Raw genomic sequence first — 27,463 nt, forward strand, 5'->3', positions numbered from 1 at the left:
GAACATTTCGTGCTTAAAATGTGTAGATTCAGTGGCAAACAGTGTTACCTGAAAATTCCGTCCCACTGGCTTTACGGTGAATGCTTTAGTCATTTTCATAGCAGACTTTAAACACTGGAAGTCTTTTATCTACTCTTCGAAAAGTGTAAATGCTGGATTGACATTCATTACATGATCCTTAATCAGATGTGCCATTACTTGTAACTTTAGGTGGTTTCTAAAACCAAATCTGTCAGTGTTGTTTTCATTCTCTGGTATCCAGACCTTTACATTTTTGCGACTGTAGCTTCCTATCATTGGAACTGAGTGATTGACAGCTGATATTAACCAATCAATTCACACTCTGTTCTAGCGCAGTGGGCCAATAAGAAGAGCTTGAAGGCGGGGCAGGCATTGCAGGCTTTGTTTACTGTAGCAAGTTGACATGTCAACTGTTTGAAACCATTCCTGAGTGCTGCATTTGGTGTTTTTAGGTGCAAAGATGCTTAATGCGTGAATGCCTCCTAATTCCGCGCACGTGGTGAACATTTTGCTGTGAAAACTGGTCGCATGACATCAATTTTATGCACTCACACAAATGCTCCCAAATATATTTTAAGGTCGCACAGATAACATTTCGGGCACATGTGACCAAAGCGGTCGCAATTTCGCACCCTGTATACTTAGAGAAAATCCATCCTTTTAAATAGTTGTGACTCAAGATTTTTATCTTATGTCATTGCATTTTTAAATGCTGGTGCAATGTCCAACAAACCATGAGACATCCCATGGTTTCAGCTCTTAACTGGTTCCATCAAATATTATCCACCATTGATTAAGTTTATGTTTACATAACAACAATGTAGCCAAGTCTTTCCCTTGCATTTAAAGTCTCACATATATACAATGTTTTTAAGACGATCTGCATTTATATATCCCCCAAAATAGCCAAGAACAGTATATTATGTATGCCCGGCCAGTATTTGCCTCGTTAGTTGTAACAAGTATTAGCGGCTCTGCACTGGTATGCATTTAAAATTTGTCATATGATGTGCTCCTGTTGTTGGATGTAATACTGAAGAAGTAAATTGATAATTTCCTAAAGACGCAAATCAAAGAAAAATTGCTCTTGAACAGCAACAATACTATTATGTACTGTCGTGTATATTTAATCAATGTTAACACGTCTACATGCCTGGAAACACATAATGCACAGAGACATAAAGTCACCATTTTTAAAGATTGCCGTTTCATTGTTTACACGGAATAGATAATTGTGGGATTTTCAAAAAAACATCCAGTTTGAAACTCAATTTCAGTTCCAAAAATGGTGTTGTGATGTAAAACAAAAAAAATTACCAATTTTGGCTGAAAAGGTTGTCATATAAACAACCACTTAGGGTAGAAGAATTTTAGAACTTTGAAAACAACCAGGAGTGGTTAAAAACAAAATGACCTGAATTCCATGTGGCATATCTGATAACAACAGCATGAAACACCTTTAAAATCCGGACCACCAATGTCATTTAACCAATGTATAGCTGGCATTTAATTTCTAAATTATAGAATGAAAGCTGTCGATTGCATTTAACCATTTGATTTAATTTATTTGTATTTAAAAAATGAAAGATATATGCATATAATTAAAAGAATTCATAGTTAACAGAAATCTTAAATTATTGCAAATGAAGTGATGTGTATTTAGCTTAATTAAATACACAAACTGTGGTCTCCTGATGTTTGCATACATAAAAACAAAAAAATTTGCAGCTCAAAAGAACAAAAGAAATTCAACAACTACAAGGCTGTTGTAGAAGAAAAACAGAATTCTTTATTTAAACAAGTGAAACCAGACTTGCACAAAACTACTGATGTCAGATAATAGTAAAATTATGTTTCGTAACATGGTGATACAAAAAATAAAAATAAATAAATAAAAGCTTTGCTGTTTAGCCTGTATGGAGACTACTGAAATCTACGTTGTTTGTTATAAAAACAGCTAAAATACATATTTTGCTAAATGTACTAATGCATAATTGCTACTGATATGCATAACATTTCAGATACTCTGGTATTATAAAGATTCTTTTACAGGTCCCTTAAGTTTGTGTATGACACAATTTAGAACTGCAACAGCATATCCAAAAATCGAAAGACGCACAAGAATATTTGATGGGAACATTTTATATACATTAAATGCAACACACAAGAAAAACAAGCATTTGAAACCTCTGAAAAGCCCAATGCTATAGAAGTACAACATTTTAAGAATAGAAAATGTAAAATGTGTCAGTACCTATGACCACTGATGGTACTGACATTAACTACATCTTTAGTGTGGACACTCTCTTGTAATAGGTCTTCACTGTAAAAAAATATCTGTAAATTAGCAGCTTTTTCATATTTTGTGATTCATGTTTATATATTTTAATAGTTTTAAGTGATACATTGTCTGGGTTGGTGTTGTATGTTATGGTACAAAAAACTTGTAATAAACTACCAATACATTTTTGTTATTTATTGACTTATTTCTTTCTACATTATTTTGTATACATTATATTATTTCAAACTATTAAAATGCCAATAAAAGTCACTTTGTTAAACTGCAGAGTTGAATTTTCAACATCAGAAGTCAACAGAGCAGAGATCAAGGTGCCATAATGCAATTCACAACAGCAATTAAACAAAAACACTTGTGAATCATAAAATATGGAAACTGTTAAATAACAGAATTTGTTTACAGTGTGGCTAGATATTCCAACTTTAATGCAACTATATTAGTAGAGCCATTTTCCAGAAGGACAGCTTATAATAAGACCTAAATGCCTTTGGGTACAGAACACCAACACATTTTCCATCAACGGTCCCTGACCTCAGATGTAATTAAAATGAAATTTTAGACAAAAAACACAAACAGAACAAAAGCCACCCCCCCCCCAAAAAAAAGTTTATGGAATAGCCATTATACTGAAATTTATGGAGTAGCCAAATCTGTTAATTACAGGAGAGTGTCCATGTGCTGTTGGCCATATTGTGGATCACTAGATCTGAGAACATTCAGAAGATTCATTCAGTATTTCGGATGACATGCCAATATTTGCATTTGGATCAGGGTATTCGGTAGCAGAATCTTCTTGTTGATCTTTGGAATCAATGTCATTACTTTCAGGAGGTTTTGTGACATCAGTCCCCGGGTCTCTTTTATGATGACACTCAAGATGGCGATTTAAAGCAGAGGTAAATGAGAAGCGGCTTGGACAGAGAGGGCAACTTAGCAATAATCTGTAGGGATTTCTCTTGTGGTGAACCATATGTCGCTGAAAAACACTAAGTAGTCCAAAGACTCTGCAACATTCTTTGCATTTATACTTCATCTTTGGCTTGTAAGTTTTCTTATATCGAGAACCAAACATGTCTTCTGGCTTGGATGCGGGTTGATTTTCTTCTTCAAGATCTTCTTGTTCACCATCGCTTGTTGTTTGTGTTGATTCTTTCATAGGTTCCTGTTCACCATTTCCAGTCTCATGTTCCGTCGTTGACTCTTCCTGAGATTTGGATTGAACCTCTGAAGTGTGGTGCATGGCCACATGCCTTGTGACATCACATCTTTGTGGAAAGTGCCTTCCACAATAAACACAGGCATGCAGAGTACCCTTATGGTATCGCATATGACGCGAAAGACTGCTTGAGTGTACAAAGACACGATGGCAGTGCTTGCAGGAGAATAATTTACCACTATAGCTGGCTATGTTGATTCTCTTAGGTTTTCCTTTTATGTTTGCCCTCAGCAACTGCTTGTGCTGCTTTGCAACCATGTGTCGCATTACACCATGATATTGTGGTTTCGTCTTAGCTGGTAAACCTGAAGAATCCTTTACTTCAATCTCATCTGGATGTTCGACTTTATGATGCTCTCTTAAATCTGAAATGTTGTGGAAATTTTGCCCACACAGTCCACAACATGGCGCACTAACTGAATTATCATCAATTTTCCTGTTTTCTTCTCCAAGTCCCTGATCTTGCATCACCTCATTGGGTGACTTGACGACACGAGAATGACTGTTGAGGTGGCTTTGTAAGTCAGACAACCAAAAGAAGCGCAAGCCACAAGATTTGCAAGGATAAGACCTATCCATGCTGTTTTCTTGATCTTCCTGTGATCTACTCAAAATCCTGGAAGAAGCAGATCCATGCCACTGTTTTTGATGGGACAGCAAGGTCTCTTGTCTTAAGAATCGCTTTCCACAGTGTCCACAACTATAAAAGCGTTCATGAGCATGGTTTTGAAGGTGGTTCTGCAGGCTCTCTCGATCATTTAACACTTTGCAGCATAGGGTGCATTTGAACCCCTGTTCAAGGGCACGGTACTGCTGATGCAGATGTAAGCTTTTGGGGGTTTTGAACACTTGTCCACATCTATCACATTTATACAGAGCAGGCTCTTTTTCTGGCATCTTAGATGGAACGATGGTTTCTTGACTGGGGGGTGGGCACAATCTCTTTGGTGTAGGTTTTCCAAACAAGAAGGTAAAGTTAGACAAGACGGACCGATCAACCACAGTAAGTGTTCCATTTTCATGGAGTGCAACCTCAATGGATGGGTTGACAGAACTACCATTGCTAACACCATCATAGGAAAATACACCAGTAAGTCCATGAATGGCCATGTGTTCAACAAGTTTTGGATACAGTCTAAATCCTTCACCACACTCTGTACAGATGAAGGCATCTCCTCCTCTTAACTCTTGAGTAAAGTTCATTGAGAATGCCATCTTGACCAAACCAAATATAGCTTCTTTTGAATTATAAATTTCAATAGTTTAGGAAGTTGGGAGCAGAATTATGCAAATACTTAAAAACCTCTATACATGCATGATAATTTTTAATATTGCAATTATTGTCCAAGAAATGTAATCTGTTCCAGTCTCACCTCAGCTATCAAACAAAGCTAGATACCTGTACACATCTAATAAAACTCAACTGGTTAAAGCATCTCTAAAATTACTCTAACATCAATAAAAAAAGAAAACTACATATAGGATTAAAAGGTATCATTTAAAAAGTCTTTGATTGTCAAATCAATCATTATCAACTGTTTTAAAAAATATGTCATTTGACCATAAAACAGTGATGGAAACCTCGTTGGGTGTATGGCCGGCCTTCATTCAGATGCTGGCTCACAGTTTAGATATTGCCATCTGCAAAAAATAAAAAAAAAAGAGAAAATAGTTAGTGGCAAGCAATGTTTCTTATGTACATAAAATATATACCCGCACAGTGGTGCGAGTAGGTTTTCGCCCCTTACGTATTTTTTTGCCATGTGTAAAAGTTCTGCCCTCTAAACCTGATAACTGGTCAGGCCACCAACAACTATGTTTTGACAAACTGCATTTTCTAACTTGCAATGAGAATGTTAAAGCACTGTTGATGAATTTTGGCCAACTCGTCTTTGCAGAACTCTTGTAGTTCTGCTACATTGGAGGATTTGAGCATGAACCGACTTTGGCCCAATCCCAATTCCATTTTATACCCATTCCCCTCCACCTACCTATATCCCCCCTAAGAATCGAGACACCACTACTACACATGCATGTCATCATGATTTCTCCCCCCAAAATGTTTAAAGAAACAAAACAAAACACATGAATATAATAAATCAGCTGCTTTGTAGTAAAAATCCTTATTAATGCACTTTTACATTTGTGGGTTTCCTTGCTCTGTTTGCAGCCATGTTGATGGTGTAGCTGGGGTAGTCAGAGAAATCTCTCATACCCCTTCATTTGTAATGTGTTCCTGAAAAATCTTAATTTGAAAGGCTATATGGCCCTTCCACTAACCCATACGCTTCCAAACTAAAGAGAATTGTGACACTTCCACCCCTTCACGTGAACGCGCAAACCGAGGGATAAGGGTAAGTGAAAGGGCTAAGGGGTAGAATTGGGATTGTGCCTTAAGGTCTTGTCACAACATCTCAATTGGATTCAGGTTAGGACTTTGACTATGTCACTCCAAACTTTTCATTTTGTTTTTCTTCAGCCAATCAGAATTGGACTTGCTGGTGTTCTTTAGATCATTGTCCTGCTGCAGAACCCAAGTTCGCTTCAGGTCACTAACAGATGGCCAGAAATTCTCTTTCAAGGTATACGTTACACAGCAGAATTCATGGTTTCATTTATCATAGTAAGTTTTTCAGGTCCTGAAGCAGAAAAATACCCCCAAACCATCACACTACCAGCACCACATTTTACTGTTGGTATGATGTTCTTTTTCTAAATTGCGATGTTAATTTTACACCACACATAATGGGACACACACCTTCCCAAAAGTGTTGGGGATCATCAAGATGTTTTCTGGCAAATCTGAGACCAGCCTTTGTTCTTTTTGGTCAGCAGAGGTTTTTAGTTATGAAACTGCTATGTAAACCATTTTTGCCAAGTTTCTTATGGTGGAGTCATGAAAACTTATCTTAATTGAGGCAAGTGAGGCCTGCAGTTCTTTGGATGTTGTTGTGGGGGAAACACTGGCAAAATGAAATGTTGGAGGTTTCATGGCTAAATTTGACCCACCTGGTGGCCAATCTACATTGATTGCACATTCCACAAGAGCAGAGTTTTAATGTTTAACTAGAACCTAAAGTTTATTGACAAAATTTGATGTTGGCTTGAGAAAGGCAATGTGATTGCGCTAGGACTCAAAGGCAGTTGGCAGGAAGCGCATCGGCATCAGAAGGCACAGTGCCACCAATACTGCACCTCTGATTGTGGGGTGGGTTGCTGTTTTGAAGGTAAAGAGCTAGTGGGGAGTGGTGGTGTAGAAGATGATGAAGGGAAAATGAGGTGGTGGAGAAGGTGAAAAGTTGTTAGGGTAAAGATCCAGTAAGGGGTAGTTTGGTCCAATGTTAAGGGATTTGAAATCTCTACGTCTTAAATGGAAGTTTCGTCACCATTGTAAGTCAATAAGCAAATTTAGGGCACCCGTAATGTGAATGAGGCTTAAAGATTTGATCAAAGTTTGGTGGTTATAGCATTAAAGCCCTAGGAGGAGAAGGAGTTGGTATTTTTTTGGCTCAAAAAAAGGAATAATAATAAGTTTAAGTAGCATTATACTAGGTTGGCTTTCTCAAGCCAACATAATTAGCAGAGTAATAGAACAGTTTTTCTTAAAATAATGTAATGCACAAAAGAGGCCAAATTATTGGTGCAAGTCTTGCTGGCACATCTGTGACCAAGACAGCAAGTCTGTGAAGTATCAAGAGCTACGGTATTCAGGGAAATGTCAGCATACCACCAAGAACCACATACCACATCCAACAGTGGACCAGTTGCAATAACACAGTCACTTCCAAGGCCTGATCGGACCAAAGCGGGGCTTCCTTGGCCTTTTTCGGCCCACCAAATAATTGGAGGCCAGCTGGGTTTTTGGGCCAGAGTGAAAGCAAATTCGAAGTTCGCCTGAGTCTGGTAGAGATGGTCGGCTGCCATTTCATTTGGGCCATGGACAATGTGAAACATGAATTGATCTCCAAGTCCACCTTGATGGTGTATCACGATGATAATGCATCAAAAACTGGTGGTTTGATGAACCTGAAAGTTAAGTTGAACATCTCCCATGGCCTGCAGTCACCAGATCTAAATATTATTGACCCATTTTGGGCTCTTTTTGGAGGAATAAATCAGGAAACGTTTTTCTCCACCAGCAACACGTAGTAACCTTACCACGTTTCTGCATAAAGAATGGCTCAAAATCTTGTATCTGTCATTCCAATCTGAATTGACGCTGCTTTGGCTGCAAATAGAAGCCCTTACAACTGTTGTCCCAAACCTTTTTATCACCATGGACCGGTGAATGCTTGACAACGTGGACGTTGGGATTTTTGGCGGGGGAGATGGGGGGGGGGGGGTTATGATTCGTAGGTTGCCAAGCGACCATCAACAGTTTTCTCAGAGGATGACAAGCTGACAATCATTGCTGTCACTTTGATACAAGTTTTATTTATGGAGAAAATTGCAGTGTTTGGGCGCTCTTTGTAATGTCTGAGATAATTAGTCTACCGAAATGTGTATATTCTATGCAAAGTATGAAGCTGACCGGTCAGTTCTATTCACGTGACTCGTGGTGCGCTTGTAGCATTTATTCAACTGCGTGCATCTGGAAGGCGCGATCCTGTCATGCCACTTGTGTACTCAAGGCGCACACCTCCATTGGAAATAATGAACTTGCGTGAACTCAAGAAAAGGTGTGTCATGCGAATGGCCCCTAAAAGGCCATCGTCATTTGTGATCTCCAACAGTTGATCTTTACACAGACATATGGATTCATCTGATTTGTTGTCAAATGGGTTGCGGATCCATTCCTTGGCAGTTTGCTGTCCTTTACTTGGTCTTTTCCCCTAAGCAAAGAATCCCTACTTAGGTGTCTGTTTCTTACTCATTTTGCTAGCTTGTGGGTTAAATTCTGGTGCTCAAGCAACAGAGATGAAAGCGAAAGAATACGGTGATTTTTCAAAATAAAAGATTTTCTCAAAATAAAAGATCGTTTAGACTGAGAAAATAAATATAACGGAAATAATTAATGATTTCTTGTGTGGCCCGGTACCAATTGATCCACAGACCGGTATCGGTTTGCGATCCAGTGGTTGAGGACCACTGCCTTACAACATACTAATTAATTATTGTGGCCTAAAACCAGGCGTTTCATTTTCATTGTCCAACTCCTGTATATGTACAGGGGTTCGACAATGAAAATAAAACGCCTGGTTTTAGACCACAATAATTCATTAGTATGTATAAACTCTTTTTCATTATTATAAAATATTTTAAATCCATCATTATAGTGGATCATTAGGCTATTATTACCTCCAGAACTTGAGGGTCTGCATTCCCAAAGAGCACCCCCCTATTCAAGGTAAAAATGGTCCACATTTGCTTCCAAATCAAAGAAAACTCCATTTTCTTTTTAATATTTGGTTCCAGTTTATCAGGAAGTGACAATATTTAGTTTTCTTTCACTCATTGGATGGAACAGGGTTTTAATTGCAAATGTGTTATGCTATAATCTAGATTTGGCACAAATGTAATTCACATCTCTGGATGGAAACATAACTAATGAGCCAGTTTACATGCACTCCATGACACTGCAGAACAGAACTCATCATATAAAAATCACTTTTTATTTCTTACACCATTTAGAAATTAGTTTTTCATGGCCATGTATAAAACTACGCAGCATACTTACAGGTATTTGAAGACTGTGAATATGTAAAGTGTACAATATACATACCATGAAAAAGAAAGAATTTGGTATTAAAAGTGTTGTGTTGCATGTATTGGTGAGCGTATTTAACAGAAGTTTGCACTTTAAGCAACATAAGGTGATGTTGATGTAAGCGTAAACACATTCATTGTCTTTTAGAACTGGCTTATAGTAAAATATATTATTGTTTTTTTAAATCCACATATTAGGGCTGCATGATTCTGGCTAAAATGTGAATCATGATTTTTTTTTGTTGCTTAAAATCAAGATCACGATTCTTTCTCACGATTCTTTAGATGTAAAATAAAGGTTAATATGAGTAGGCTATTATTATTGCTAATTCTCAAACATATCGTCACCTTGGAACTATAAGGTTCTATCTGCGTTCTGAATGATTTTGAGATATTGAGCTTCAAAGTTTTTGGAATTCATATAGCAAACAGTATATGTGTAACATTATTAAATTATACCTTATAAATACAGTATGTGACACTTTAAATGCCATTTGAAAGTGTTCATGTTCCTGTGAAGACTTCTGCGACTGCCTTTAAGCTTCTCTCCTGACCTTGAAAATATAATTGGCTGAATCGTAGAAAAGCTAAATTAAGATCGTCTGTAGGATCGAATCGAGATCGTGATCTTTTTTTGATTAATCGTGCAGCCCTACCACACATTGTATATTATGGGCCATCCAATAGTCAGAAATACAACAATTACAAATTCCAAGTACAATAACTAGGGGTGTTCAGTTCCAAGATTTCATCGACTCTGGAATCGACTCCATTTACATTCACTTATAATAGAGCAAGGATTAAACTTGCTGTCTCATATCGCACTTTACACAATGCTACTGTGTCAATTGCAACATTGTGCCGTTCTCTGGTAAGATAAATCCAGCAGTAAATCACCTCCAGCCAAAATAATATAGTTATCAGCCTACACTTTTGTACAGCACATTTTAATTGTTTAGTTTAGATAACTTAGACAATTACCTTGCAATCTTGGAGACAAAGTTAAAACATCAGTTTATTATCGAAATGTTTAATGGAAAGATGAGTAGCAGTTCATTAAGAAAGAAATTTAAAAAATATTATACAGAATAGTCTAAATATCTTCTTAAAATAAATGTATGATACTTGAATACTTTACCGAGAGAACAAAATAATCTGCGGTTGTTCATTTCTTTATTTTTTGACGCTCCAACCATTCAATAAACAAAATAACTAGCTTTTTCATTTGATTTAATGACCAATTAAATATTAAACCCCATACATTTATACATATATTTAACTTAAATAATTCATACATAAAGAAACCTAAAATAATAAATAAAAGCAGCGTGACAGACTGTGCCTTAAAGCATATCATGTTGCTCTCGTGAATGTGATTTTCTTTAAAAAGTGTACTTTTAAATAGCTCATTACTTTACTTTTAAATATCACTGTTTGTTTTGTGCAATTAGTTCATTATTGTAATTTAATAAGGATGTGTTAATAAGACGGCATAGTCTACGTCAGAAGAAAAGGAGTGAGTTAGACCTAGTTTTTGAACATTTAACCTAGGCTATATTTTTATTTAAAAATCCTCTTTTGGAAACGAATTTTGTTTGGTGAATTCTTATGTATTCTTGTAGTTATTAAAATAAACAGAAGAAAAAATTTGAGATTAAATTAAGTGTGTTCAGTAGGGATGTCCCGATCCGATATTGATATCAGAAGTAGGTCCGATATCAGTCCAAAAAAATCTCCAATATAAGCAGTCTGTTGCGCTCTAAACTCTGTTGCAAAGCCCACGTGATCACAACACTGCTTGCTAGCAAAGTCCCTTTAAGATTTAATATGCTCTTCACACCAAGTTATGGTATATTACAATAGAATCTATTGTGACGGTAGCACACGCTGACGCTATCAACAACGGTACATCTCTACTGGTTTATTTACTTCACGTCAAGCGATCTTTACATTGTTTTGTATATGCTGCGAAGCAACGCAAGGCACCGAATGGCGACGAAGCACACATCGTGCAAACCTCATTTAAACGTTTACAATTCGGTCGTAGCATATCGTGGTGCATCCAGTGTGATACCCAATTCAACACCAGTGCTTCCCACACATAAGATTTTACCTCAGCGACCCGGTTCTGTGTGCGTGAGAAACTAAAAATACTCCATCACAGACTCGCATGCTCTGCTGCTGCAGACCCACAGAGAAGCGCTGGACACCTGTTCTGACTTTGGTAGTAGCTTTGAGAAGAGCGCGAGGACACGCGGAAAAGAAAAGCCTTTTACCAAATAGACTGATCCACCTCATTACTTAGGGTGACAATACATCCTCTTTTTCCCGGACAAGTCCTCTATTTGGGACTTAATAATGCATTCAGCCAGGATTTCTAAATCGCCTAACATGTCCCGGATTCTGCTTTTGTTTTCTATAGCTTTTAATTTTCTTATAGTTTTCTATAGCTATATTTTTGCATTAATTTACATGCAAACTTTGATATTGGTTAGTACTGAAGGCTGCAATATCGGTATCGTATTGGAAGTTAAAACGTTGTATCAGGACATCCCTAGTGTTCAGGGCCAAAACAAGACCACGACCACATGTATTGTCAGATTTTGTGACAATAAATTAATGTTGGCTACTTTTGTCATTATGATTACGGTTTTATTTATTTAAGCCTTATTATTTGTGAAATATGCATAGGTTAAATAAAAAGCAGCCAATAGCCTAACATAACATCATAATTTTACCCGCAGTACTAATTTAAGACGTCAATCCGCCAATAGTATCCAATCTGCTCCAAATTCACATACATATACATTTATTTATTTATTACATATTTATTGCCACATCAGCAACTTATGGCTATTTTGTGGCCAAATGGATACACATTAAACTATTACATGATAAAAACAAATTTGGATTATATAAAAAAAAAATTATAAATTACTTAGACAAATATATAAAATATAAATAGATAAAATTTACAAAAACCTTTTTTCAAAGATAAATATGGTTTTTCAGTTCTATGTTTGATAAAAAAAAATGTAAAACTTCCTGGTGGTACCTTTTTAAAAATGTCCATCAAAGTACTCTCCTTATATAAATTTTGTCTAATGGAATTTAAACTTCTACATTCAAACAAAATATGTTTGATGGTAAGAGCAGTCTGGCAGTTATTACATTTAGGTGATTCTTCGTTATTTAATAAATATGAATGTGTCAACCTAGAATGTCCAATCCGACATCTGGTATAGACCGTCTGATCATGCCTGGTTTCGAAATTATAATTTGCTGAATGTCTTTCATTTATTTTCGGGTTAATTTCATATAATTTGTTGTTGATGCAGTTGTCCCATTCTCTTTGCCATGTTTCGTTTGTGTACAAATTGATGGTGGGTTTCAAGTCATCAGGAGGAATTAAACATTCGGTCACATTCAAGGAGATCACATATATATACAAATATATTTTATTTATTACACAGCAAGCTTGATCTTGATCTTGCAGGCAGATCCAAAATGCAAAAGGTGTAGGTGCTTTATAGAAATTTGAAAATGAAAGCAAACTTCATCCCGCAGCACTATTTAATAGCCTAGAATGCTTGTGGATGCAAAATTTAAAACCAAAAGCGTAATTAGTGCGATCACGCATTCCAAGTGGGTGCCTTCAATGTTCATTGTGCCCTAGAATGAGCATCATAACTGTAGCATGTATCTGCTGGAGGATTTAAAAACAGTCTCGACTCTGGGAGTCGATTCCTGTCCTGGAGTCGACTCCGGTACTTGGTCCATTGAGAGTCGAGGAATTGACACTTTTGGAGTCGACTCCTCATCCCTAACAACCATACTATATATCAATCCTTTGTAATTTATTAACATTGTTAATCACTGAATATCTACAGATAAAAAAGAGATAACTATTTATGAAAATACATTATTGTTATGTGGATTTATTCACAGTATAATTATTTGTGTGTGACATTGTGTGAGGAAAGCATTGTGCCGAAACGCTTGTGTTTTTAAATCACCCGAAGAATGTAAAAAGAAAAACAGTACGAAGCAATTAATTAATGAGTGCGAATCATTACCTTTTTGAATAATAGCATTGACAAGATTGAGGCACCAAAGAAGTTTCTTCAAAAACCGCAAGCGTGCAGGGCAAACTTCAGCAACTTTAGGCATGGGATGATAACCGTGTTCAAGGTATACAGCGGTTTGGAAAAGTCATGATTTTAAAACATTTTCTGCTATACCGTTCCTAAGGTATGAGTAAGATTTTTTTTTATTTGCATTTTTTTTGTTTTTTAGGATAGCAGTATCTCCAGCAGAAAAGATCTCCAAAAAAAAAAAATAAATAAATAAAAATCTGTGTTTTTAAAATAAACTCCCAAAATATTTTAAATGTTTCTCAAAATAAAATATATTGCGTACAAAGGGTAAATTTTTTTTGTTTTTTTTACCCAGTCAAAAAGGGTAATTTTAGAGCAGTAATTTCTATACCGTGATACCATGATATTTTTATTCAAGGTTATCATACCGTCAGAAACGTAGTGGCCCATGCCTAATCAACTTCCTTGTTGGCTTAAATGTGTAATCAATGTGGTACAAATTGCCCAGGTAGTGCCCAGAAAGAGCTTAATTTCTTTATATTAAAAAGTCGTATAAAAATACAAAGCTGCACAAAAAAGGAGTTTTTACTTACAAAATCCTGAAACTTTAAAAGCATTTATTCCCCCTTCTACAGCTGCAGAGCAAACTCAAAACAATATCCAGTATTTGTAAAACCTGAAAAAGACAACATAAACAAATAATTAATGTTAAATCTGATATATTCTAACAAACTCTTTTACACTGACTGAAAAGCCCTCAAGCTCAGCAAAATAAATACATAGCATACCTAATTTAAAGAATTTAGCAGACTTAATTCTATGGAACTTGCAATACATTAATCTAAATATTCGTAATATATATGGCTACCCTATCAAGATAGCATATTCAAGTACAAAAAGAAAAAAATGGCTTCAACGCTTTTCAATTTCCAGTTTCTTCTGATAGGAGCATTGTTGAAATAAACCGGTAGTGAGGCCACTCAGACAAAAATATGTAAATGTCAGAATAAAAACAGCATAGAAAATATGTAATGAATGCAAGTTGGATTATAAATGTAAAATATGACATTGATTAACAGCACTCTTTAGTAATTGTGATTTTGACGACAAAATGTAAAGACCCCCTCCACTGCACTAAAGAGGAAATGTCCAATTATGGTCCTAATGAGCTCTTTTTTCTTCTTTATTTGACTTAACAGCATCTCTAAAAAATTAAGTCACTGTCTAGCTCAGGGGTGGGCAAACTCGGTCCTGGAGGGCCGGTGTCCTGCATAGTTTAGCTTCAACTATAATCAAACACACCTAAACATGCTAATCAGTGTCTTCAAGATCACTAATTATCTATAAGCAGGTGTGTTTGATCAGAGTTGGAGCTAAACTGTGCAGGACACCGGCCCTCCAGGACCGAGTTTGCCCACCCCTGGTCTAGCTGACTATTCTGATTTGCTGGTCAAGAAAAAACATTTAATCTAATAAATGAGTAATGAGAGAAAGGTATATAAAAAAATCATCTTAACTTGTTTTCAGCTATTAATAAAAAGCTTTACGGTTTGAGTAAGTTTCATTGCAGATAAACATGTTTAGATGATCGATTGAAGTTTTTCATGTTTCAAAAAGTCAGAAAAATGACCATGTGTGTTGTGTTGACCATATCATCACAGTTATATAAACAGGATTAATTCAACATTCTTGTGCTTCAGTCAATTTCCTAAAACAAATCGGAAAACTCTGAGTGTTTCCATGATAGGATTATTTTTGCTCTATAAACTGGGAGAGAGTGAATTAGCATTTATATTTAGCCTGTCAAATGTTTACTGTAGGTCTATTTTTAAATGATACAATTTAATTTAAATAAACAATTGCTTAAGCATACCAATACAGCCTGTTTTTGTGTGTGGATCATGATTTCTCTGCAGTGGCTGCCTCTAATTTCTCTTGGAATCAATTTTCAGCCTAAGCTAAAAACTCGTGCTGTCATATTTGTTCTTTAGTTTCCCGTTTAATAAAGAAGCAACATGTTCAGTATCAGAATTGGATAAAGTTTGCATTTTAAAATATATATTGTTTTGCATTCCCATCACAAATAATAATTTCTGTTTTTATAGGTCTCTTGACAAAATTAATTATTTTGGACTCTGGACACATTTTTGCCAAATGGGTGTCAGTGTTAGCTCAATCTTGGTTATTAAATCAATTACAATATTATCAGAGATGATAAATATAAGAAATTCGTTGTTTTATAATTAGTTCAAGTTAGGCACTCGTCACTGAAACAAACACAACAAACACAAATGGACAGAGACTTAAATGTCCAGTTTAGGTCATCACACCTGTGACCAAACGTGTAGTTAAAGCGGACCACCTTTATGATTTCTGTCACTGTTTGTCTGTTTATACTGTTTTGCTATTTTGATCTCCACAAATGTTAAGATATTCGAAAGAAATATGATAATAACGATAAAGAGAATATAACTAACTAGAGTTAAATGTACACCTTCATAACAACAGGGCGATTGTGGTAAACAGTACGATTTGAAGCCAATATAAATATCCATTCGCTTCAAAACCGCCACATTACAACCCTAACCAACATGCTACGCTAGCATGTTAATTTGATTAAATGGCACATATTAGTTACCCTAAAGTAAACTCAACCCATTAGTATAAATGCAGGCTGTATAAAAAGATAAATACCAACAAGGGTGTGATTTATAGCATAGTTTAAACAACAAAAAGGAACATGTGTCCGCGAATTACCTCGATGTCACTTTTGAAGAGGTTCGGACGCTGGCCGCAAGTTTCCGTCTAGCTTTCCGTGTTCTTTCTGTCTTGCGCGTAGCAATAGTGCGACCCTCCGTATACTCCGTGTTTACTGTACGTTGGTTTTGGCTTTGATCGGCCAACTGGACTATTCGACCGTATATCCCAAAGCGTTAAATCCTCGAGAAACACAGACAACACAAGAGGGGACGAAAAATCGAAAGCTTCCTTTTCGCACTCTTCTTCGTGTGCTATTGATATTTACTGGGTTATACCGCCACCTACGGAACTGGAAGGGAAAATGACTGGGTGCGCCCGAAAAGCCTGTCTTTATTCTTTCTTGAACGAGCTGTGCGATGTATGAGCACCTCTTCCATGGGTTTTTGTTTTTCCTTTTTACAATGGATTTCGTTTCTGATTTTCCCCAACATTCATCAGAATATCTTGTTTTATGTTTAACAAAAAGTATGAAATCCATAAAACAAACGAGTGTTAATTAGCTTGTGCGGATTTACAGTTATAGTTATGTGTTTGAGAATTTTATTTTATTTTGTATTACTACCATTGAGATTTCTTTCAAATTTTAAAAAAGGTTGTCATCTAGATCATTTTACCCCATATATATATCATGATATCATCATGGCAAGGATAAAATACATCAGTTATTAGAAATGAGTTATTAAAACTATTATGTTTTGTGTTGAAAACAATGTTCTCTCCATTTAACAGAAATTGGGTAAAAAAATAAACAGGGGAGCTAATAATTCTGACTTTAACTATATATAGGGGAGAGCGAGGCACAAAGTAACACTGTTTTGTTAATAAAGAACAAAGTAATGGGGTTTGACAAACCCTATTTTTTTTACCAACAACACACAAACCTCTGCTACAAATGAACACTGGCTGTATGATGGCCGGACCTATGGTTTCTGTGCAGTATTGGCAAAAGTACCAGGAGTAAACATGTAACTATTTACCCTACCTGCAGGGAAAGTATTAACAGACAGACAAACTGCATGTTTATTTATTTATCTATTGGATAAACACATTTGCATTTATTTGCATTATACAATATCAAACAATGCATTTATTTGCAGTATTGCAATAAAATTATTAGTTTTTTTCAATTAAAAAAAAATTCTATTAAAAACATTTTATATTAAAAGTTCTCAACATTACACTCAAAATTAAAAAAATATTTTGTTAGTTTAATTGGTGTCCAACAGTGTGTGGCTTATTTGTAACACCCTGTTACAACTAACCCCACTGTGTCATGTTTTCCTCAAAACTGGCTAGCAGTCACTGTGTGTTTTTTTACATCTTTCAAAATAGTTCCATCTTTTAGCCTAGAAGATAGTAATGACAACAATATAAGATTTTACTAACATACTTTAATATTTTTTTTTAAATAAAAAAATACAGACTATAATAAAAAATACTTTTATGCTACAAACATGGTTTCTCCTGTGTTTCTCACCGGAATCATTTATTTCTATCATCTATTTTGCCAAACTCATTCAATAATTGGCAGGAAGACGTTTGCCGACACTGTGGTGAAAACCTTGGAAGCATGCCATGGTTAACCCTGAGCAAATACCTTAAAACCTTGTGTTACATTTTACCCTGTGTTACTTTGTACCCCACGCTCCCCTATATATACACACACATATACACACACACACACACACACACACACACACATACATGTTGCTTCTCAGAAAACATCAGAGTTGACTCTGTATTTGATAAATATTGTATCTGGTCCACATTATTCCTCTCTTCATATCACTTCATGGCCACCTTCATTCCATTGTAGAAAGGTGCCATCTTGTAGAGTTCCATTGTAGAGATGCTGTCATCTTCCGTCATCTTTTCAATTTGGAGACTGGGTCTGTGCAATAGTGATCATGAATTGGTGCATTATATTAAAAAAAGCCACCCAGACTCCCACAGACTCAAGCATACAATTGTGACACCGGTTGTGACATACAATTGCGTTTTTATAGTATCAAAAAGTAAATAAAAGCAAACAAAACCAAACAGGTTAACATCTGAACTGTCAACATAAATGTAAAAACATATTTTGAACCACAAGTTTGTCTAATTTCTGATTTGTGAACATGGAGAGGACAACACTTCTGACCTACTGCACCAGTCACCAGTGGGTGATCAAAATGTTTTGGCCTTACTTTTCAGGACAAGCGAGGTGTACTTGTAAAAGTGTGGCTGCATTCAGCTCTATGAAAACTCACAGTTGTACTCAGATGTCATTGCATTATTCTAGGCGGAAAGTTGGAACTACTGTAATTAGTGATGGCGTAGATTTTCTCATAGATGTCTACTCCAGGATGGAGTAACACGTATACATTCTTATGTCTTTATGAATAATAATGAAATTGAATGTTTAAGAGCCTAGATTATATGATGACCTTAGTGTCATCTCACTTCAGAGTAAAACTGGAATATGTGTGTGATTGCTTCTCTGTATGCCAAATGATTTGTTTGCTCAGGATCTACCCAGCCGGGTCAGAGGTCATGGACACCTCTGAGTTATTTGCCATTTTATGTGTTAAATCTTTTAAAGTTAATTACTTTTGATGTAAGCTGCCAGCTTGGATGTCGATTGTACCAGTTTTGAACCAGTTTTGATACACTCAGCCTTGGATAAGAAACAGATTGTACTTTGAGTGTGTGTGTTCCATTCATTTTTGGATCATTTCACAGGTCTGGGGTCAGCTCTGAAGTGGCTGTCTGATGTTAAATGCTTGAGATTTTGAGATATGGTACACACACACATGGAAATTTTCCAATTAGATTAAAACTCCTACAGTATGTATGACACGGTTAATGACATTATGCAAGAGTATAATTGTTGATGTTTTTGAAATTGTAGGCAGAGTGGCCACAAACTCATTGCGAGTGTTGAAACTGGCTTCTGCAACTGCCAACTATCTTCAGTAAACTTTCTTTTTAATTGATTCTCTGACTCCAGCTCTTCTCCATCTGACAGACTGGTCATTTTTGGGTTCAAACTGTAAAATTTCCCTACATTATGATATGACGTGAATGCAGTATGCAAACACTGCAGTTCGTTGTTTACCCATTCTTCAAGAATTAAATACAAAATACTTTTAGGGCTTCTGTCATTTGTTGGACACGTAGATACCACATAGAGTTTTTATGACATATAATTCCAGCAGTCTTTCAAGATGATTTTGAGAGTTTGTTGCTGTAATGATGGTGTAATTGTGTAATTAATGTCATTACGTAGAGCGATGACACTGCTTCCCCAAGGAAGATGTTAAAAGCAAAATGTGAGAGCCAGATTGTGTTTGCAGCTCAGCAAACTGCATGCTCCACTAAAGTTTCAGATTTGGAAAAAGGATGTATTTTAGTATAACATACATTTATTTCTAAATAAAATTTCTATAATTATATTTTGGGCATGCAAACAACAAACCGTATAAATATAGCGTACATTTAATCTCTTATCTGATTAGCTATGACTTCCATTCTCTGGAAAACAAAACAGTATGTCCTATTCCTGGACAAAAAGAATTACTCCATTTCATGTTTTGCATTTGCTTTACTTGCACTTTATGCTGTTCTTTTACACATGTATATTTGAAACTTAAAACAACAACAACAACAATCAGATTTTAATTTCTATAAAGTGCAATTACAAGTTTTTTGTCTTAGAAGGTGCTTTGTATATTTTTCATGAACTGAGCACTTTAATTTCATGAAATGACTGGTTGAGTAGAATGTATGGAGTGTATTTACTGTATGTGCTGCACAATCACAACAAAGAAAAATACAAAATTATAGCTAAAACGGACAATTTACCTTGAAAAAAAAGCCAAATCAAAGAGGTACGTTTTTAAACTGGATTTAAAAACAGACGGAGATTAAACAGATCTAATACAGAGGGGCAGAGCATTCCACAACCTAGGACCAGCTACTGCGAAGGCACGGTCATCTCTGCATTTCAGCCTTGACTTAGGGATACATAACAATCTCTGGTTAGATGATCGAAGAGACTGACCAGGCTGATGCTCAATTAACATCTCTGTCAGATAAGAAGGTGCCAGGCCATTTAGAGGTATAGAAACCAAGAGAAAATTATTAAAAGAGACTCGATAGTGCACAGGCAACCAGTGCAAAAAGTGTAAAACTTGTGTAATGTGGTCATGTTTCTTGGTACTAGATAAAAGCCTATATATATATATATATATATATATACATAACATTTGTTTTCTCCATTTGCAAAAGATGTTTACAATATCTCCATTAATGTTAAGTTACAACTATATTGGTGCGAAAAGGATATGAAGATTTAGACTGTAGACATTGACACCAGTATAAGAACCTCAATTAGTATGTTAATTTAGCTTCAGCATTTTTCTTATATTTTGTAATACACAAATAGACATGATACTGTTTACTATAAAATAAAATATACATTATAAAAATAATATATGCAGGCAACAGTTATACAGTAATGAAATAGAAAAAAAACAATGGATCTCATGCACAATATATGAAAAACTTCATTCTAATATCGTCTACATCGCCAACAATACCAAGTTATTTTTGTCAAATACTTATGGGTATATCATTAACCCCCTTCCCACCACTCTCTCTCTCTCTCTCTCACACACACACACACGCACACACACACACTTTCTTCTTCACTTCTAGAGATTTTTATATACAGCTTGTTATAGATACTATAACCTAATTATAACTGAAAAATCTTCTATATTGTTTCAAAAAACAGTAATGATAAAATAATTCATTGTTTTATACATTTTTAAATAGATGATTTTCCAAAAGGAAGATTTTGGCTGTTTCTGTCAGATTTAGCTCACTTCTGGGAACAAATCTGTCTCCAAAATATTGTTAAGCGGGTAAACACATGCACATACAAATATATAATAACTCTGCATCACTTAAGCATTTCCCTGTAAAGGCAAGGAAAGTAAAGTTTCAAACTAACTGAATATCTTCTGGTCCAGTTTTTTCAGGTTAGCATGTCTTTATTTGATCTAATGACGGGTGGTAAATCCACATGCCACTCTGTAAATTTCTCCTTTAGAAAGGGGGACTCATGTGTGTTACATTGTTATACCTCTGCATCAGAGAAGGACTTGCTCCCATTCTCTTTGTTACGTATGGTCGGCATTGAATTTGTCCAGGTATTTGTGCGTGAAACTTCTTCCGTAAAAGCGGTTTCCAAAACCTTCAGGATTGATTTGCGCACTTTGTCTTTAAAGTCCTGTCCCATGAAAACATACAACAGGGGGTTCAGGCAGCTGTTTAGGAAAGCCAAACTGGTCACAATGGGAATTCCAACAGTGATGACATATTGCAGGGTGGGGCTGTATTCAGTACTCATGTGGTTTACCATCTCAATGAGCACCAGGATATGGTATGGAGCCCAACACAGGAAGAAGGCAGTGATCACTGCAGCTATGATCCTGAAAGGACGTCCAGTTCTGCCAGACATTGAACGGTTTCTTTGGAGACGATGGATGATGACTGCATAGCAGGAGACGATGATCACAAATGGCACCACAAAGCCTATAATGAAACGGGTAATGATCATGGCACGATGCCGTAGCATACGGAGCTCCTCCACGTCTTCTGTTTCATCATCAGAGAAAGCAAAGTTGTTGAAGCAGTTGATTATTTTTGGGTCCTTGTGGTCCTGTGCAGTGTCCTTGAAAACAAAGTATGGAGAGCTCAGCAACAGAGCGAACAACCAAACCCCAAAGCTCACCGCAGATGCACGGCCCACATTCCGATGGTTCTGTGCCCAGATTGGACACACCACAGACACACAGCGATCAACACTGATCACGACTAGGATGTACACACTGGCAAACATGTTGAGGAAACCGAGAGTGCTGTTGAATTTACACATGAATTGTCCAAAGGGCCAATGAAATCCCATGGCTGTATAAGCCACACTGAGCGGGAGGAATGCAGTGAAGAGAAAGTCAGCGACAGCAAGGTTCAGAAACCAGACCGTGTTGACTGTCCTCTTCATTTTGAATCCAGTAACCCAAATCACGATGCCGTTTCCCACCACTCCAAGTACAAACGCCAAACTGTAGACTATGAGTGACATGATTTTAAGAGATTTCCCGAGCTCTGAATTTTGGATATTAAAATCATCCTCATCATCATAATTCTCATAATATTCTGATGAGTTCTGATTGGAGGGACTCTGAGAAACATTTAATGGATCCATCATTGTACCTTCAAACCTGGGACGATAGAATAAACATTGTATTTAGTAAACAATTAAAAGGCATTTTAAATTATTACAACACATCTAGAAATGTAAGGAGTGTCAAAGATGTTCAAAATAAAGGTTCTTTATTGCAAAGATAAATTCATGAAAAAATTGTATCATCCTTGGAAATATTTTATGCAATGAAAAGTTCTTTATATTAGAAAAAAATTCTTTAGATCATTAAAATGTTCCTTAACAAGGGGTTTGAAATATAAATGGCATCTCCTATATGGTATTACTGTGAAAACCCTCTTTTTTCCTGGCCCCTTATGTTGTTAAATTTATTTAAGATTGTGTTGTTCTGCTTTTGTCCACTGGAGGCCAGAATTTGAGAAGTAAAGTAAGACAGCCCCGAGCATCATCCGAATGCTTTTTTGGCTACTGAGCCTTTCACATTTCACATGAGGGTTGTCTGTCTATTAAAAATGCATTTTGCTGGTTTATGAAGACGTAACACCACTGAATTAAACTGAGCATCTCAATTTTTTTAAAACTTTTTTTTCTCCTTTGGTTCATTCCGTGAACACTCAATCATAGTGCTGTTTTTTTGCACATTACTGTACATCCCTATTGACGTAAGAAATTGTGTAAAATTTGTAAGTAAACCAATAAGTAAACTGTGAGTAAATTACACAACTTGTCTAATATTAGCCTAAAACTAGCCTAATTCAGACAATGCATCTGTGCTCATGCAGTTTAAGTACTTTATATTAAAGCTGAAAGATTTGTTTGAAACACGCAAACGATAAACTGCCAATTTTTTGGTTTGCTATTAAAAGACTTCTCAGCTGATTCCTATAAAAGGAAGCTACAGTAAAATGTTCATACATAAAATATAATTAATGACACGTAAAAGTTACATTTGAAATGGAAATACACAGAGTACTCACCAAGAGGTGCCTGTAAATGTATTCCACAGAGTTAAATTCGCGCTCACACCTGTGACTCGCGAGAGCAAAACTGCACTAATCTCTCTTGTTTCTTGTCTGGAAACTCAATCCCAGTTCGGAGTGACGTCACATCGCCACCCTCACTCTCCTCGTTCAACTGGGTGGTTGAGCTCATCACTTCTCTATCAGTTTTATTATATATTTTTTCGTACATCGAAGCAGTGTTTGTGTCACGTAGTTTTGATATACGATGTTTAAATATAAGGCTTTATAACAAATAATTGTCTTTTTTATTTTTTTTGAGGCTACAAGACTCTTATATGTGTTATAACTTGCCTCATATCTCCAGCCAGACCTTTCCACGGAATGAATGCGGTTCGCCGAATGCGGTAACGCGAACTGCAATTTCCTGACAAAAACAGCATGTTTAGAGAAACGAGGGAAGCGAGCAGACGTGAAGTATCAAAACACGCCACTATGTCCGACAACTGTATATTATTTCACATATACATGCAGTTGGCTTCTTACTGTAGCCTTACTCATAACATTTATTATTTAACATAACATTATTATTACCTACTCTATTTTGTTACATATTATCTATTGATAAGATTCATTTAGAGTATTAGAATATTACTTTATATATACTTAATATATTTTTCTATATTTGATTAATGTTGTTGATGAGAATAAATCTTTTCAGTTTATTTATTGAGTATTGGACTCCATTAAAATAATACTTGACATGTATGATTTGAGTCTCCAAGCATCATGTTTAAATTATTTGAAAAAATAAATTAGAGGAGTTGTTGTCTTAAAGCTATGATATGTCTTATAACCACTAACCATAGCAGCACATGACCACATTACACAAACACTCATAAGAAAAGTAAAGCTTATAGCACTCACACTTGACAGGTTACATGAAACAGGGTTGCTATTAACAAATCATCATTCCGAGTACAAGAGCAAATGCTTTCTGACAACACAAGTTAAGATCAGCAGCAATATGAATAAAATGGTATAAAAACAAATGAATCTGAAATGCCCCCATTGCATGATGTGGAGAGGGTGAATGAGCTTAAACCACAAATCCTTTTAAGGATTGCCTTAAATCTGCTTTCTGTTCCTGAAAGTGGTAAGTTGATAGAAATATCTACAGAGGTTCTCAAATAGTCAGTTAATAAACCCTATTATTTACTGCAGTGAACCACATGCAGTTATTATTTGTTATACTTTGACAGATTGTGCTATATTTCTAATTTACATATGATCAAGTGACACTTAATAATATATCTCATTTGAAACCTTCAAACCTTTAGGTTACCAGCATTTTTTCTTATGTTTATACTTTTTTCGTTTTCCACATTTTTTTCTTCTGCTGGGTCAAGCTAATGTTTGAGTTTCAAATATAGACCATGTGTTTACTGGTGTTGAATCAGTGAACATCCATGTATGTTATTTTTCTATGCAGGCTGACATATGTCTAGTCACTGCATCTGTTGACAATTTACTGTGGTCACAGCTGCCCGGTGTGTCATGGTGACTCCTCAGATTTGTCTTGTTGTTTTCAAGGCAAAACATCACCAGCAGGTTGTAAATATATGTTTCCCAAAAGCCTTGAGATTATCAATAAGGCACTAATACCAATTTACATAACCCTAAAAGTTTTGGTTAGCATGTCATTATCGAGTTCTCAAGATAGAAGCTGAATCAAATCCATAAAGCCAAATATTATGAGCTTTTAAAAAGGCTCTGCAAACACTCAGTGTTGACCCAACCTACAAAAGGGTTTCTGTCAAAAACAGGTCTTTTTGGCCAAACTAAACACTGGGATGAGTACACAGAGACAGTTTTGTCTTCTGCTTACTTTGGAATACAAACAATATGCTTGTCATATCCCCAAAGCGTATCGAATGAATTTGTGCAAATATTATTAATGTCTGCTTGTAAAAATACATTTACCCATTGAAGAGGTTGTTTTAGTTTAAGCCTTGTAGGTTTTTGTAATATATTATTACTTATGAAAGTGTTAATTTTAGTTTTGGACCACTCTAAGTATAAATGTATATATGTGGCTGACTGTCACATTAGCTAAAGTTACTTGCTGCTGTCAGTGTGAGTTACATGTAAAATAATTTCATCTCACATTGCAATAAAACAAAAGTTGATCCTGGATGTTTGTTACTCTTCTACTGCTGTGCATTGAGATCAGTTTATTCTTGCTTCGTTTTAACCAATATTTTACATTTCCCTTCTTGGCATATTTTGGTCCCACTGGTGGTCATTCTGTGTTTAAAACATTCAAAAATATCTTGGGGCAGGAGCTTTGTCATCGACAGCATAAATCTACAATTGTTTTTTAAATGTTTTCAGACATATTGCTTGTAAGACAACACAGTCAGGGGTGTCATAAGTGGTCGGAAAAGAGGGACAGAGTGTATAGGGCCCTGGCAATTCAGGGGTCCAGAGACTGGATGTCTTCACTTTCGCAATCACCAGCTTTCCCCCATCTTCTCTAAAGACAGCACAAAATGCTTTTTCATTTATGACATCGCAATCCCCATCCCTTTCTCATCAATTTGATAAAACATCTGAGTTGAAACACCACAAACTCAAATGTGGAAGTGAAAAATAAGGTATGGCTGTTAGTGGTACATAAATAACAGTGTTACTTTCACCGGAACTATTGCCATTTAAACCTGACTTCCTTTTGAACTGAACATCTCAGACTTTGCAAACTTGTCTTGTGTTATAGAACTAAATCTCCTGTAGATTGATTATTACTGTAACTCACATGCGTGGTCTATTAATATCAGGTGGTAATCTGTACACATGTAGAACAGCTTCAAAATTATATCATTTTAAACATAAATTGCACATTGTTACTTTTAACCCTGTCAGTAGGGACAAAATTAACATACGAGTGGGTGTAAAGTGCTAGATTTACTGGCTTAATCTTGTTTATTTTAAATATATATGACCATGACCTTGTTAATATGTTAACTGCAAACATATTTTGTCCTTTATCTTTGCAATAAATATTAAATATGATTTCATAACCCCAAAACAGAAAAAGTTAGGACAGTATGGTAAATGCAAGTTAAAAGTATGTAAAAATGATGTCGTTTGAAACTTTCTGTCTTACACCACGTCCACCAAAAGGGTACCCTTTTGCAGTGGAAACGCAAGTCTGATAAAGGTTACCCGTACCGACCTTTACCATACTGTACCTCTCAGTGGAAACAGGCCATTAAGTTACCTCTGAAGGTGAAAACACTCATGGCTGCCATATTGAAGTGTTGTGACCTGCAGAATGAAAAATTATGAAGGGTGCAACTGATGGACACATTGGGCTATGATCCTTTGAGCAGGAGGATGATTGGTGTTGCACACTGCATTCAGTCCGATAGGGTTCATCTCTATGCTCTAATCCGTTCAAAGGGATGCTCCAAAGAGATTAGGGCATAGGGATGAACCCTTAAAAATGGAAGCCATTGTCAGTCCACTGGAAGAATTGTGCGATTGAGAGATCCCTTAAAATGGCTGACTCCCTGATCAGTGCCCTGACTACTAAACAAGGAGGGTGATTGAAATGCACTCTGAGGCTGCGTTCAAAATCGCCTACTACTGCATTTAAATATACTACTCAACCATTAGAAAAGTTTATAAAGTATGAATGTGAGTAGTATGAATGGATCTTGGACGTACTAAATCCCCCATTTTGTAATAATCACGTGACCTACCTGTGTCAGTTGTGTCGCTGCACTCCCATTCATAAATTCTCTTGCGTGGCATCATGGAATAGCATAGAGTCCATCGGATGCACATTTCAGAATTTCACCGGAAGTAGTATGTCATCTGGGCACTTCTCGCAGACTTTTTTCCAAATTCTATGAATTCGGACATACTTCCCAGCTCTCCTACTGTGTATAGCATACTAAAATGTATGGAAGTATGCAATTTCGGATGCAGCATGAGTGTGAAGGGATAGTTTAAATGGCAGTGCTGCTAAGGTGTGATTAGATCTGATGGCACTGGTGTATCCTTTTGTATCCTTGACATTTTTTTACTCAAATACAATACATCCAGAGAAACAATATACATGGGAAATTAAGTTGTCATGTGTTAAATCAATTTTGGTATCAAGATTGTTTGGACAGCATATTGTTA

At 36.0% G+C, this 27,463-nt stretch overlaps 2 protein-coding genes across 2 annotated transcripts; both read right to left on the reverse strand.

Annotated features, from left to right (window-relative positions):
* Positions 1–1,787: 1,787 nt before the first annotated feature.
* On the reverse strand, positions 1,788–16,340 carry si:dkeyp-84f3.5 (uncharacterized protein LOC334144 homolog). The gene is made up of 3 exons (XM_056475732.1): positions 16,097–16,340; positions 13,933–14,015; positions 1,788–5,177 (listed from the first exon to the last, which is right to left on the reverse strand). Exon 3 carries the CDS (start codon positions 4,749–4,751, stop codon positions 3,021–3,023), a length of 1,731 nt encoding a protein of 576 aa, XP_056331707.1. The 5' UTR covers positions 4,752–5,177; positions 13,933–14,015; positions 16,097–16,340; the 3' UTR covers positions 1,788–3,020.
* A 4,091-nt stretch (positions 16,341–20,431) lies between these two features.
* fpr1 (formyl peptide receptor 1) lies at positions 20,432–23,390 on the reverse strand. Its single transcript, XM_056475222.1, has 2 exons — positions 23,291–23,390; positions 20,432–22,371 (listed from the first exon to the last, which is right to left on the reverse strand). Exon 2 carries the CDS (start codon positions 22,356–22,358, stop codon positions 21,225–21,227), a length of 1,134 nt encoding a protein of 377 aa, XP_056331197.1. The 5' UTR covers positions 22,359–22,371; positions 23,291–23,390; the 3' UTR covers positions 20,432–21,224.
* Positions 23,391–27,463: the final 4,073 nt, after the last annotated feature.

This window comes from Danio aesculapii, chromosome 16, assembly GCF_903798145.1.
Source record: "Danio aesculapii chromosome 16, fDanAes4.1, whole genome shotgun sequence".
Taxonomy (NCBI): domain Eukaryota; kingdom Metazoa; phylum Chordata; class Actinopteri; order Cypriniformes; family Danionidae; genus Danio; species Danio aesculapii.

What these genes read in the sequence shown, in the direction of transcription:
- fpr1 (XM_056475222.1), bottom strand. Translation starts at nt 22,358, where the DNA reads ATGATGGATCCATTAAATGTTTCTCAGAGTCCCTCCAATCAGAACTCA.
- si:dkeyp-84f3.5 (XM_056475732.1), bottom strand. Translation starts at nt 4,751, where the DNA reads ATGGCATTCTCAATGAACTTTACTCAAGAGTTAAGAGGAGGAGATGCC.